Genomic DNA, 15,735 nt, shown 5'->3' with positions numbered 1-15,735 from the left:
TTTTACTGCAAAATCAGAATTATTTTTGTTTTTACAGTGTGTGTGAAGTAATATTCAATTGCATACGCAATTATATAATAAAACCCCGAGGTGAACCCTAACACATGAATATTCATGTCTTAGTCACGGTTACATGCGGCCCTCTGAGGGCAGCCATAACTGCGACGTAGCCTCTCGGTTAACCATTCTTCTCAACAAAAGAGGGGAAACATAATCTTAGAGGAAAATGCAACTTAAAACATCTGTATGCACGTACAACACTTAAGACCTTTAGCATAGCAGAATGTGGGATTAAAGGCCTACTGAAACCCACTACTACCGACCACGCAGACTGATAGTTTATGTATCAATGATGACATTTTAACATTGCAACACATGCCAATACGGCCGGTTTAGTTTACAAAATTACAATTTTAAATTTCCCGCGGAGTTTCTTGTTGAAAACGTAGCAGAATGATGACGCGTGTTTGTGACGTTACTGGTTGGAGAAGACATCCTAGCTCAGCACCACTTACGGCTAAAAGTAGTCTCTTGTCATCGCATAATTACACAGTAATTTGGACATCTGTGTTGCTGAATCTTTTGCAATTTGTTCAATTAATAATGGAGACTATAAAGAACAATGCTGTTGGTGGAAAGCGGTGGATCGCAACTGTCTTTAGCACCGAGACACAGCCGGTGTTTCTTTGTCTGTTGTGAAGCTTTAACACAGAGCGGTCAAGCGAACATGTTTCTTTACTCAACCAGCATGTTTTTAGATGGGAAAATTGTGATACATATCTTACCGGAGACATCAGTGGATTATGCGTCCCCCTGCAGTAGCTGTCAAAAAAGGCAGCTCTGAGCTTGGCTCCTCGGCTTCTCTCTGCGACACTGGCGTATTCACCGCAGCCATCCGACTTTGAGGTATGTCTTTACAATCTCACTAAAACACTATTAAAACAATAAGCAGATAAGGGATCTTCCAGAATTATCCTAGTAAATGTGTCTAATTACATCTGAAACGCTCACACCGGAGCCGTCGCTTTTTATTTATTTTTATTTTTTTCTCCTAGTTCTTCACTATCAATATCCTCATCCACGAATCTTTCATCCTCGCTCAAATTAATGGGGAAATTGTTGCTTTCTCGGTCCAAATTGCTCTTACTGCTGGTGGCTCACATTATAAACAATGTGAGGATGTGAAGAGCCCTCACACCGGTGACGTCACACGCACATACTTCCGGTACAGGCAAGGCTTTTTTGTTAGCAACCAAAAGTTGCAAACTTTATCGTGGATGTTCTCTACTAAAATCCTTTAAGCAAAAATATGGCAATATCACGAAATGATCAAGTATGACACATAGAATGGACCTGCTATCCCCGTTTGAATAGGAAAATCTCATATCAGTAGGCCTTTAAATGATGGAACGGATGAATAAACAATGCACTAATATGATCCACCTTAAGAAACTTTACAAAGTACAAGGAAGAAGAATTATGATAATTATTGACAATAAGATATTCTTCATCTCGGGGTCGCGGGGGGCGCTGGCGCCTAAGCGGTAGAAAATGGATGGATGGATATTCTTCATCTCATTAAGCTAACCATATGAAGATATAGACCCTTACATCATGTGTTGCCTTCATTATAACACTTATATAAGGTTTTTAATTGTTTGCAGCTCTAGACAGATTTTTTTTTGTATTTTTGGTCCAATACGGCTCTTTCTATGTTTTATGTTGCCGACCCCTGGCTTAAGGAGATCTCCTCAATGATTGGTCAAAAGGCACTCTGGTGACTACAGGGCGCCATTTTTGCAACCAACTTTGAGCTGATGCTGTGTGTTTGAGGCACTCTGTCAGTTTTTTTGATGCCCTGGTGTGCAAAATCATACTTTGAAGAAATAAAAGCATGTTTTATTGTAAGTTCATGGTTGGTAGGTAGGTCTTTATTGTCGTTGCACAAGTACAACAAAACTTTGTTTTCAGCACAGACCCGTTTAAGATTACAAACAGTGTAAAGGGTTACAGAACAGGAACGCTGATGGGTCGCCACAAGGCGCCCTGTAAAAGATGGTAAAAAAGTAAACACTGGAGAAAGATGAGTAAAAAAATACAATCTGGACTGGGCTCTTAAGGGGACCCAGTCTGAAGTGGGAAAAAAAACCCTCCATAGCAAAGCGCATCTATATATTACAACATAAAAATAGAGACTAGCAACAGAGGGGTCGGGGGGAGTGAGGGCCATGGTGGCAGGCTGCAGCTCTCCATGCGCTGCCCAGCCGTCCATCACCCCTAAGGGATTCACGTCAAGGGCGTTGGATGGGGTATGGGGTATGTGTATGGGCGTATATTTTTTGTGGATGTCTGAGTGTCGTGCAGTCGCTAGTCAGTCCAAAGTCAACAACAACAACAGGTGTGTGTCCATGAGAGACAAGAAGGGAGTTTGCTGTGTCTTCGCCGCACCGTCCTTCAGGAGAGTCTCGAAGCCATGGAAACAATCCAAGTTTTTTTGTTTTTATTATGAGTTAGAATATTTTTGGAACTGCAAATAGATTACGTATTTTGGTTTATTTCCTGGGCTTCACGGTGGCAGAGGGGTTAGTGTGTCTGCCTCACAATACGAAGGTCCTGCAGTCCTGGGTTCAAATCCAGGCTCGGGATCTTTCTGTGTGGAGTTTGCATGTTCTCCCCGTGAATGCGTGGGTTCCCTCCGGGTACTCCGGCTTCCTCCCACTTCCAAAGACATGCACCTGGGGATAGGTTGATTGGCAACACTAAATTGGCCCTAGTGTGTGAATGTGAGTGTGAATGTTGTCTGTCTATCTGTGTTGGCCCTGCGATGAGGTGGCGACTTGTCCAGGGTGTACCCCGCCTTCCGCCCGATTGTAGCTGAGATAGGCGCCAGCGCCCCCCGCGACCCCCCAAAAAAAGGGAATAAGCGGTAAAAAATGGATGGATGGATGGGTTTATTTCCTCTGAAAAAAACAATGTCAAAATGAGTCCTCGGAAGCAAACATGGCGCCCGTCGTTTAGTCAGCCCATCCCATCCATCCATTTTCCTACCGCGTGTCCCATTCGGGGTCACGGGGGGTGCTGGAGCCTATCTCAGCTGCATTCAGGTAGAAGGCGGACTACACCCTGGACAAGTCGCCACATCATCACAGGCGTTTAGTCAGCCATACTCTTTACACGCCACTCAGTACTCAGGCGGTGTTTGCTCGCCCCTTAGTGGTCACACGTGTGCACAGTCCAGCATGGAGCGGGTGCCAGGGGCCATTTTGAACCGTGCACACGCACAAAACACTTTGCATGCACGGCTGCCTGATGGACGGAAACAAACAACACACAAGGGCAAAAAAAATAAGAGGGTTAAGTCTTTAATGGGGATTTTAATATAATTTGATCAACCACTTGATATTTTCATCCATACGGACACCTGTTTTGTCACCATGAATATACAACATTTTCATGGATTTTGGTTCGATAAAAAGGGACAAGAGGTAGAAAATGGATGGATGAATATTAAAAAAAAAAAAGGCACGGACATAGAGAGGCGATAAAGGCTAATTATGACGTTAATAAGATTAGGACAATTACCCCTGTCCAACTTTTAAACCCCTCCCCCACCATCACTTAATTGGCCCGCGCCGGACAAATTAATGACGCGCTTCAACTCGCTAATAGGACGCCTAATTGGCCCTGCACGCGCCACAATTTAAGGTTGTTCACTCCGGGGGTGGGGGGGAGCGAGGTACAATACCCCACCCCCCACCCCCCATCAGTATCTCCCTCCCATTCCATCTGGGTGTTTTATGTCTGCGTCACAACAAGTCGCTCGGCGGAGAGAGGCAGGGGTGAGGATGATGATGATGATGATGATGATGATGAAGATGGCGTCTCTGGCGGTTTGACACAGGAGATCTCGCAAACAGCCGCCAAAAAAAGGCATCCGGAAGGAAAAAAAAAAAAAAGGATCACCGTGGCGGAGGAAACTTGACACGCACGGAGCGTGGGCTTTTTCTTCTTCTTCCTCTTCCTCCTCCTCTTCATCATCCCCGCTGACGGATTGAGTGACAGGGGCGTGCGTGGCGTGTGCACGCGCACTAACCGCCTTCCCCCTGCGCCCTCATCATGCAGCCTGCGTGACCCCCCGACAGAGGGAAGGAGTTCCACTTGACAGCAGGTATACCCTCCCCCCCTCCCGGCAAATGCCCTTTTACATCCGCAGCCCCCGTGACTGGCGTGCATGCACCACCGGAGCGCAAATATGACGGATGCGGGCGCAAAGTGTATTGCAGCGGTCGTCATGCAGCTGTGTGCGTGCAGCAGTCGTCGTTTGTCTTGGCTCTCAGCTTGTGCGCTCCCTCATCTCTTCTTGCACTGTGATGGTGCTCCATGCTCCTCTTGAAAAAAAAAAAAAAACACACAAAAAAACGAGGGGGGTGGGAAGGGGAGGAGGTATTAACCCCCCTAAGCAGCAGGAAGAGGAGGAATTTACCCCCCTAAGCAGGAGGAGGAGGAATTTACCCCCCCTGAGCAGAAGCAAGAGGCATCCTCCCCCTTGCCCCGTCGTCCAGCAGTCTTGACATCCCAGCCAGAGCGGAGTTGTAAACACGCCCCCCCCCCCCCCCCAACCCCAGCATAAATAAATCGGATTTCCATTTTCCCACCAAAGAGTCGCCGCTGCTCTCCTTCTTCTCCAAGATGGGGGGAGTCAGCGAGGGCGACGACGTGCTGGCCAGATGGAGTGACGGGCTCCTCTACCTGGGCAACGTGAAGAGAGTGAGTGCTTCTTCTGTTCTTTTTTTTTTGTCTTCTTTTATTTCCCGCTTATTCCTCTTTAAAGGCTCCTGTCAATCAAAACCCACTGCTCCCCCCCTACCCCAGGTAGACTGCGTCAAGCAGTGCTGTCTGGTCAGGTTCGAGGACAACTCGGAGTTCTGGGTCCTGAGGAAAGACATCCATTCCTGTGAGTAAAAAGCCACTGCCGGCCTGAGTGAGGAGATTGATGTCATTGGTTGGATGAATACTTTCACTTTGTTGGTGCTCCAATTAGGGATGGCCGTATTAAAGGCCTACTGAAATGAGATTTTCTTATTTAAACGGGGATAGCAGGTCCTTTCTATGTGTCATACTTGATCATTTCGCGATATTGCCATATTTTTGCTGAAAGGATTTAGAACAGAACAACGACGATAAAGTTCGCAACTTTTGGTCGCTGATAAAAAAGCCCTGCCTTTACTAGAAGTAGCAGACGATGTGCGCGTGACGTCACGAGTTGCAGGGCTCCACACACATTCACATTGTTTATAATGTGAGCCACCAGCAGTAAGAGCAATTCGGACCAAGAAAACGACAATTTCCCCAATAATTTGCGCGAGGATGAAAGATTTGTGAATTACGATATTGATAGTGAAGGACTAGAGAAAAAGAAAAAAAAGCGACGGCTCCGGGCGGCGGCAGTGTGAGCGTTTCAGATGTAATTAGACACATTTACTAGGATAATTCTGGAAGAGCCCTTATCTGCTTATTGTTTTAATAGTGTTTTAGTGAGATTTTAAAGATTGTAAAGACATACCTCGAGGTCGGATGGCTGCGGTGAACACCCAGTGTCTCAGAGAGAAGCCGAGGAGCCAAGCTCACAGCTGCCTTTTAAACAGCTGCTGCAGGACGACGAATAATCCAATGATTTCTCCGGTAAGATATATATCACAATTTCCCCATCCAAAAACATGCTGGTTGACGTAGAGAAACATGTTCGCTTGACCACTCTGTGTTAAAGCTTCACAACAAACAAAGAAACACCGGCTGTGTCTCGGTGCTAAAGACAGCTGCAATCCACCGCTTTCCACCAACAGCATTGTTTTTTTTAGTCTCCATTATTAAATGAACAAATTGCAAAAGATTCAGCAACACAGATGTCATCATTCCGCGACGTTTTCAACAAAAAACTCGCAAGAAATTTAAAATTGCAATTTAGTAAACTAAAACGGCCGTATTGGCATGTGTTGCAATGTTAATATTTCATCATTGATATATAAACTATCAGACTGCGTGGTCGGTAGTAGTAGGTTTCAGTAGGCCTTTAAGACTAATGTCTGGATTAGTGTTGTAACGATACCAATATTTTGGTTCTGGTACTAAAATTATTTCGGTACTTTTCCAAATAAAGGGGATTGCAAAAAATATCCTTATTGGCTTTATTTTAACCAAAAATCTTAGGGCACATTAAACATATGTTTCTAATTGCAGTTAAGTGCTTAAATAAAATAGTGAACATACAAGACAACTTGTGTTTTAGTAGTAAGTAAACAAAGGCTCCTAATTTAGCTGCTGACGTTTGCAGTAACATATTGTGTCCTTTATCATTCTGTTATTTTGTCAACAATAATAAGGACAAGTGGTAGAAAATGAATTATTAATCTCCTTGTTCATTTAATGTTAATTTCTGCTTACTTTCTCTTTTAACATGTTCTATCTACCCTTTTGTTAAAATGTAATAATCACTTATTCTTCTGTTGTTTGATACTTTTACATTAGTTTTGGATGACACCAGAAATTTGCGAATCAATCCGATACCAAGTCGTTACAGGATCACACATTGGTCATATTCAAAGTCCTCATGTGTCCAGGGACATTTATAAACATAATATACATTTTTAAAACATGAAAGAAGATGTTGTGATGCCAAACAATATCGACATAATCATAGTAGTATCTACAAGATACGTGCCTGTACTTGATATCATTACAATGGATGTTAGATGTAGATCCACCAATGGCTTTTGTTTACATTGTGGCACCGGTGAGCTACGGTGTGAATGTGAATGAATGAGGATTCATGGAAGCTGCTCTTATACCTAACCATGGCACCCACCTGTTCCCAATTAGCCTGTTCACCTGTGGGATGTTCCAAATAAGTGTTTGATGAGCATTCCTCAACTTTCTCAGTCTTTTTTGCCACTTGTGCCAGCCCTTTTGAAACATGCTATAGGCATCAAATTCCAAATTAGCAAATATTTGCAAAAAATAACTAAGTTTCTCAGTTCAAACGTTAAGTATCTTGTCTTTGCAGTCTATTCTATTAAATATAGATTGAAAAGGACTCCGGCTTCCTCCCACCTCTAAAAACATGCACCTGGGAATAGGTTGATTGGCAACACTAAATTGGCCCGAGTGTGTGAATGTGAGTGTGAATGTTGTCTGTCTATCTGTGTTGGCTCTGCGATGAGGTGGCGACTTGTCCAGGGTGTACGCTGCCTTCCCCCCGAATGCAGCTGAGATAGGCGCCAGCGACCCTCTGCGATGCCAAAAAGGGACAACCGGTAGAATATGGATGGATGTGTTGTCTTCATTATAACATTTATATAAGACTTTTAAAGTCATTTTGATGGTAGGCTAATATAGCTAATATAGACACTTACATCAAGTGATGTCTTAATAATAAGACTTATATACGGCTTTTCATTTCTTGCTGCTCCAGACGGATTAGGTTTTTTGTATTTTTTGGTCCAATATGGCTCTTTCAACGTTTTGTGTTGCCGACCCCTGACTTAGTGGGACAACTGTAGCCTTATGACGTCCTCTGCAATGGACATTTTTTTGTAAGAGTTACACACTCTTACATGTTTACAAATATCCAATGTAGAACAAGCTGGATCTGCTTTTTTATTTTACCCATCATTTACAATCGTTATGTAAAACAATTTGCACTCATATTTGTTATAACGGTCTCGTTCTAGGTGGCTAGCAATGCAACTAATTAGTAAGAGCAATCAATTCTGCCTCCAAGGCAGACCTATTCAACTGGCAGCCCGCCCAAATAGGCTTGATTAAAAAATTTAAACTAGGGTTGGTCATGTATGCAGTACTCCTCGCCACCCCAGAGGGGGCAACAAAGAGGCATATGTCACAATGAAGCAGCAGTGGGGTGTGTAGAAGAATACTACTCATTCAACCCTGGAAAATATGTAAATAAATCGCAAAAATCTGATTTTTAACAACGACTGGACGACAAAGTATGAATGCTCTACCCTGAGCAAGTGCTGGAGTCATTGTTTCCCGTTGGGACTTTTTAAAGGCCTACTGAAATGAGATTTTCTTATTTAAACGGGGATAGCAGGTTCATTCTATGTGTCATACTTGATCATTTCGCGATATTGCCATATTTTTGCTGAAAGGATTTAGTAGAGAACATCCACGATAAAGTTTGAAACTTTCGGTGCTAAGAGAAAAGCCCTGCCTCTACCGGAAGTCGCAGACGATGACGTCACATGTTTGATGGCTCCTCACATATTCACATTGATTTTAATGGGAGCCTCCAACAAAAACAGCTATTCGGACCGAGAAAACAACAATTTCCCCATTAATTTGAGCGAGGATGAAAGATTGATGTTTGAGGATATTGATAGCGATGGACTAGGGAAGAAAAAAAAAAACAGAGTTTAAAAAAAAACAACACGATTGCATTGGGACGGATTCCCGTGTTTTTAAACACATTTACTAGGATAATTCTGGGAAATCCCTTATATTTCTAGTGTGTTGCTAGTGTTTTAGTGAGTTTAACAGTACCTGATAGTCAGAGCTAGTGTCTCAGGGAAGTCGACGGCAGCTTTATGGGCGGCACAAGCTCACTTGATCTCCGGTAAGAAACGACTTCTTAGCACAATTTTCTCACCGAAACCTGCTGGTTGACATTCGGTTGGGATCCATGTTCGCTGTGATCCATAGTAAAGTTTCACCTCCGTGAATTTTAAACAAGGAATCACCGTGTGTTTGTGTGGCTAAAGGCTAAAGCTTCCCAACTCTATCTGTCTACTTTGACTTCTCCAAAATAATTGAACAAATGGCAAAGGATTCAGCAACACAGATCTCCAAAATACTGTGTAATTATGCGGTTAAAGCGGACGACTTTTAGCTGTGTGTGTGTGCGCGCTCATATACATAACAGCCCGTGACGTCAAGCGTACACGTCATCATTACGCGATGTTTCTAAGAAAAAACTCCCGGGAAATTTAAAATTGCAATTTAGTAAACTAAAAAGGCCGTATTGGCATGTGTTGCAATGTTAATATTTCATCATTGATATATAAACTATCAGACTGCGTGGTGGGTAGTAGTGGGTTTCAGTAGGCCTTTTAGCTACGCACACAATGTTCTAGTCAAGCAGCAACAACGGTAGAAACCACACGTGTATACGTCATCACAACACTTGGTGAAACATTTGTAAGTAGATATAATTTGTGTATAAATATATTTAATTTGTTTTGTATTGACATTGCTGACTTTGTGACGTCTTTTGTATTTGTGGTCATGTTTTTTGTTGTCTGAGAGCTCGTTTAATACATGTAACACTACATTTGACCAATAGAGGGCGATAACGTTACACCTTAGGTTTAATTGTGATAAGTCACCGAGAATGTCTGATGTGGATGTTGTTAAATTTCTGTAAGTGAAAACATTTGTACTTCATTGTGAAGTGAATTATATTTATATAGCGCTTTTCTCTCGTGACACAAAGCGCTTCACATAGTGAAACCCATTTTCTACATCTTTAAGTTACATTTAAACCGGTGTGGGTGACACTGGAAGCAGGTGGGTAAAGTGTCTTGCCCAAGCCAAGGACACAACGGCAGAGACTTGGGTGGCTGAAGCGGGAATCGAACCTGGAACCCTTAACTTGCTAGCAACCGAGCAACGCTGTGTGAATGTATTAACACTTCACAATCTATTCTATTGTTGTGAAATACACAATGGTCATACTTTTGTAATGTTTATTTTATGTTTTTAGTCCTACAAACCTAAATGAAGTAAGACGTCTAAATAAATAAAACTGAGGAAGGAAAATAATTCAGAGGAAGGAACATCAAAACTTCTGAAGCTTCTGTTTTTTTCCATGCTGTTAACTATCTGTCTAGCTGCACGCGCTGGATTGAGAAGCGAGAGGAGAATAATGATTTTATTGACAGTGCATTGTGAAAGCCGGTGTGTTTACTTTGCAATTAAGTAAACACAGTCTCATAGGAATAAAACCTGCGTAGATACTTTCTGACAAAACATCCGCATTTCGATGTCTGGCCCTTGAGTCCTCGGGCTCCTGAAATTGCTGCAGTATTCATTGTGTTGTTGAAAAGCCCTGACCTAAGCCCATGTCCGTATGAACACGGATACTTAATAAATGCATACTTATCTTTGCGTTCAGGCCTCTTGTCCACACGCAAACGCATACTTTTGTCCTTTAAAACGCGGACTTTTGAAAACTCTGGCCAAAGTGAAGAGTTCCAAAACTCTCTGCTCAGCTTATGCATGTACTAAGGCAGTGGTTCTAAACCTTTTTTAAGTGATGTACCCCCGTGAAATTTTTTTTATTCAAGTACCCCCTAATCGGAGCAAATCATTTTTGGTTGAAAAAAGAGATAAAGAAGTAAAATACAGCACTATGTCATCAGTTTCTGATTTATTAATCTGTATAACAGTGCAAAATATTGCTCATTTGTAGTGGTCTTTCTTGAACTATTTGGAAAAAAAGATATAAAAATTACTAAAAACTTGTTAAAAAATAAACAAGTGATTAAATTATAAAGAAAGATTTCCACACATAGAAGTAATCATCAACTTAAAGTGCCCTCTTTGGGGATTGTAATAGAGATCCATCTGGATTCATGAACTTAATTCTAAACATTTCTTCACAAAAAAAAGATATCTTTAACATCAATATTTATGGAACATGTCCACAAAAAGTCTAGCTGTCAACACTGAATATTGCATTGTTGTATTTCTTTTCACAGTTTATGAACTTACATTCATATTTTGTTGAAGTATTATTCAATAAATATATTTATAAATGATTTTTGAATTGTTGCTATTTTTAGAATATGTTTAAAAAAATCTCACGTACCCCTTGGCATACCTTCAAGTACCCCCAGGGGTACGCGTAGCCCCATTTGAGAACCACTGTCCTAAGGGTTGTACGGTATAGGTATACTACGGCGATACTAATTAATCATATTCGGTAATATACCGCCTCTAAAAAGTACTTTTTTAGTTAGAAAAGTATCAAAAAGTACAGAAAAGTATCAAAATACATTTTGGTACTGGTACCAAAATATTGGTACCGGGACAACACTTGTGTGTACACGGCACTAACGGAGATTTGGACTCTTCGGATGACGTCACTTCCAAAGCTCAACAACACCGCTTCTATGTTTGAACGTAAACAAGCTGCTATTTCCTTCAACACTGACAAAACGACCCATTAAAATAGGCTTTGACGGGACAATTTTGACAAGCGATACTTTTTTCTCTGTGTCATAAGAAAGATGCAATATTAACTCATGTTTCGTGAAGTTATTCCACGAGAATTTCCCAGTGGTCCATGCGCTTTAGGCACTTAACTATTTAAGAGGTTACCTTGGCTCCTTGTTAGTGTGCGCTGATTTCAGAAGCAATGTGTGCTTCACTGTATGTCATGTATCACCATGTTGCTGATTGAACGTGTTACAAGTCCGCCAGTGTTGGATTTCAGCAGCACAGTCGATTCATAATGTTCCTGTCATGACCTGATGTCCCAGGCCATGTCTTGTTTTGTGTTTTGTTATATTTCAATAAGTTTAGTGTTTGTCCTCAGTAGTGTTGTAACAATACCAATATTTGCACTTTATGCTGGCATTAGCCAAAAAGCTCTCTCCCGGTTGCAGTTAGTCCAGAACGCGGCAGCACGACTTTTAACAGGGGCCAGGAAACGCCAGCATATAACCCCAATTCTTCAGAGTTTGCACTGGCTCCCTGTTCATTTTAGAATTGATTTTAAAACATCGCTGTTTGTTTTTAAATCTTTACATGGACTGGCACCTCAATATATCTCGGACCTTATCCAAATTTACATTCCTGCGCGCCCTCTGAGGTCCGAGAGCCAGTTCCAGCTCGTGGTGCCCAAGACCAGACTTAAGACCAGGGGAGACAGGGCCTTCTCTGTGGTCGGCCCTAAGCTCTGGAACACTCTGCCGCTCCATGTTCAAACTGCTTCCACAGTGGAGTGTTTTAAGTCTCGTCTTAAGACCCACTTTTATTCTTTGGCTTTTAACACTACGTGAGTTGTGTGGTCCTCTGTTCTCTGTTGTCCTCTGTGTTTTTTATACACTTTGATTTCTATTTTACTGTTTTAATAGATTTTACCCTTTAAAATAGTTTTTAATCATATTTGTTTTTATATTGTTTTTATTGGTTTTATATTCATTTATTTTTTGTTTTTATTCAGTCATTGGTGGAGCATAATATATATATATATATACTTTTTTTTAATTTTATTTTATTTATTTATTTTTTTTTTTTACAATTGTTTTTAACATGGCTGTGCAGCACTTTGGAAACGTTATTGTTGTTTAAATGTGCTATATAAATAAAGTGGATTGGATTGGATTGAATATTTTGGTTATTATTATTGTATTATGGGGGGCGGTATAGCTCGGTTGGTAGACTGGCCGTGCCAGCAACTTGACGGTTCCAGGTTCGATCCCTGCTTCCCCCATCCTAGCCACTGCCGTTGTGTCTTTGGGCAAGACACTTTACCCACCTGCTCCCAGTGCCACCCACACGGGTTTAAATGTAACTTAGATATTGGGTTTCACTCCCTAAAAGCGCTTTGAGTCACTAGAGAAAAGCGCTATATAAATATATTTCACTTCACTTCACTTAAATTTTGGTACCGGTACTAAAATTATTTCATTACTTTTCAGTACTTTCCTACATAAAAGGGACCACAAAAAATGGCATTATTGACTTGAACAAAAAATCTTAGGGTACATTAAACATATGCTTCTTAATACAGTTAAGTCCTTAAATAAAATAGTGAACATACAAGACAACTTGTCTTTTAGTCGTAAGTAAACAAACAAAGGCTCCTAATTAGTCTGCTGACGTATGCAGTAACATATTTCGTCATTTATCATTCTATTATTTTGTCAACATTATTAAAAACAAGTGATTGAAAAATGAATTATTAATCTACTTGTTCATTTACTGTTAATATCTGCTTACTTTCGCGTTTAACATGTTATATCTACACTTCTGTTTAAATGAAAAAAACACTTATTCTTCTGTTGTTTGATATTTTACATTAGTTTTGGATGATAACACACATAATCAATCCGATACCAAGCAGTTACAGGATCATACATTGGTCATATTCAAAGTCCTCATGTGTCCAGGAACATATTTTCTGACGTTATAAACATAATATACATTTTTTTTTAAGTAAAACAAGATGTGATGACAAGAAATATTGACATAATCATAGTAGTATCGACTAAATACGTGCCTATACTTGATATCAATACAGTGGATGTTAGGTGTAGATCCACCAATGGCGTCTGTTTACATGTTGATGCCGGTGAGCTATATTCCTCGTCCTGCAGGGATGATACTTGTAAGAATATGACTTTATTTGTCGCCATCGAGACCAGGATTAGTGATTGAGAAGAAGCTAAAACACTGCCGTCAGCAAATGGACGTTAGCCGCTAGCTACAGTAGCTAGCCATGTCTTAAAGCACCATATCCTGAGGGTGTTTCAGTGTTCTAACTTCACCTTTATCTTTAGTTTTTATGCCAAAATGCGTTCGTTCTACCTTTTCTATCTACACACTGTGTCTGCCTGTAAGTACTCTGTGATTGTGCGCTGCCGAACATGCTCCTCTACTCGTAAACCAGCAATGACACGACGTGACTTCGACACAAGCACGGGGTGGTGCCGTACCGGTACTTTTTAGAGACGGTATCGTACCGAAAATGATTCATTAGTATCAGGTGTCTGATTGGACCAGATGTGCATGAGAGAAGGTGTATGCGTTTGTGTGTAGAAAAATAATGTTTTGAAACACACTCGTGTGGATGGAGATCGTTTTAACCCTGGATAGGAGTTTGTAAAACTCTGTGTTTACTTTTTAAATGCATCCAAAAAGCGTCAACAATACGTAATTTACGTTCCGTAACCTGTATCAAAACAGAGCTGTATCGACATTGTTATTGTAAGAGCAAACACTGAGGAAGTCTCTTTCTAGCGTAGTCACGCATCGCCTTGCGACGGCAATAGCGAGAAGAAAAGTACCTCAATGGCTTTTGAGTTTGTAATGCACAACATAATGCAAAAAGACACCAGATAAAGATGAAGATACAGGATTTTTTTTTCTTATGTCAGTTGGGTCACGATGTTGTCAACAGAACAGAATTTAGTCGATGAACCAGGAAGAAAAAAACTGATGGACGATCAAACCATGGTGTCCAATATGTGGCCCAGGGGCCAATTTTAGCAAATAGTTGTTTTTTTTTTATTTCAATGGCCCTCAAGCATATTGTAAAAATACAGTTCATTCAATATTAATGAGACATATTGAGTTTTGACCTGTATTACAAAGCTACGATTTGGATGTTTAGTTCATATTTAATACACTGAACTACATTGGAAATGTAAATATACAAAACCCCAAACCGGTGAAGTTGGTACGTTGTGTAAATCGGAATTGAAAACATAATACAATGATTTGCAAATCCTTTTCAACTTATATTCAAACGAATAGACTGCAAAAACAAGACATTTAATGTTTGAACTGAGAAACTTTTTTTTTTTTTTTTAAACAATTATTAACTTAGAATTGAATGGCAGCAACACATTGAAAAAAGTTGTCACATGGGCATTTTTTATCCCGGTGTTACATGGCCTTTCCTTTTCACAACACTCAGTAAACGTTTGGGAACTGAGGAGACATATTTTTGAAGCTTTTCAGGTGGAATTCTTTCCCATTCTTGCTTGATGTACAGCTTAAGTTGTTCAACAGTCCAGGGTCTCCGTTTTCAATGGGAGACATGTCTACAAGCAGGCCAGTCTGTTGTAACACGTGTCTTGGCATTGTCTTGATTAAATAAGCAGGGGGTGTTTATGAAAAAGAAGTTGCTTGGATGGCATATATGCTGCTCCAAAACCTATATGTAATTTTCAGCATTAATGGTGCCTTCACAAAAAGTTCTATTTTGGTTTCATCTGACCAAATGACATTCTCCCAATCCTCTGCTGTATCATCCATGTATCCATTTTGGTATAAACTCAACTCGTCGTGTTTGGAGGAAGAAGAATACTGAGTTGCATCCCAAGAACACCATAACTACTGTGAAGCATGGGGGTGGAAACATCATGCTTTGGGGCTGTTTTTCCGCTAAGGGGACAGAACGACTGATCCGTGTTAAGGAAAGAATGAATGGGGCCACGTATCGTGAGATTTGGGGTCAAAACCTCCTTCCATCATTGAGAGCTTTGAATGGTTGACCAAATACTTATTTTACACCATAACTTACAAATAAATTCTTTAAAATTCCTACAGTGTGAATTCCTGGATTTTTTTCACATTCTGTCTTTCACAGTTGAAGTGTACCTATGATGAAAATTACAGACCTCTGTCATCATTTTAAGTGGGAGAACTTGCACAACCGGTGGCTGACAAAATACTTTTTTGACCCACTGTATGTATATATATATATATATATATATATATATATATATATATATATATATATATATATATATATACACACACACACACACACACACACACACACACACGTATGTATATATGTATACAGTATATGCATGCATATAGAAATACATACAATCGATTTATAAAAATTAGGAATCAATTAAGAATCGGAATTGGGATTCAGGTGTGAATCGATTTTTTTAGTGTTTGGCAAATGTTCACCCTTTT

General features: G+C 40.5%; 1 protein-coding gene across 2 annotated transcripts in view; it reads left to right on the top strand.

The window, feature by feature from the left end:
- The first annotated feature begins 3,673 nt into the window (after positions 1-3,673).
- phf1 (PHD finger protein 1) overlaps positions 3,674-15,735 on the top strand; it is a 70,381-nt gene continuing 58,319 nt past the window's right edge. Inside the window, exons 1-2 of one of the 2 annotated variants that reach the window (XM_061882354.1) lie at positions 3,674-4,767; positions 4,873-4,954. In XM_061882354.1, the coding sequence (XP_061738338.1) occupies positions 4,690-4,767; positions 4,873-4,954 (160 nt within the window). In that variant the 5' untranslated portion in view covers positions 3,674-4,689. The remainder of the gene's footprint in view (positions 4,768-4,872; positions 4,955-15,735) is intronic. The other variant, XM_061882355.1, reaches the window with a different exon arrangement.

This window comes from Nerophis ophidion, linkage group LG21, assembly GCF_033978795.1.
Source record: "Nerophis ophidion isolate RoL-2023_Sa linkage group LG21, RoL_Noph_v1.0, whole genome shotgun sequence".
Classification (NCBI taxonomy): Eukaryota; Metazoa; Chordata; class Actinopteri; order Syngnathiformes; family Syngnathidae; genus Nerophis; species Nerophis ophidion.
The sequence above is the reverse complement of the archived record's forward strand: the minus strand, read 5'-3'. Positions and strand labels throughout refer to the sequence as shown.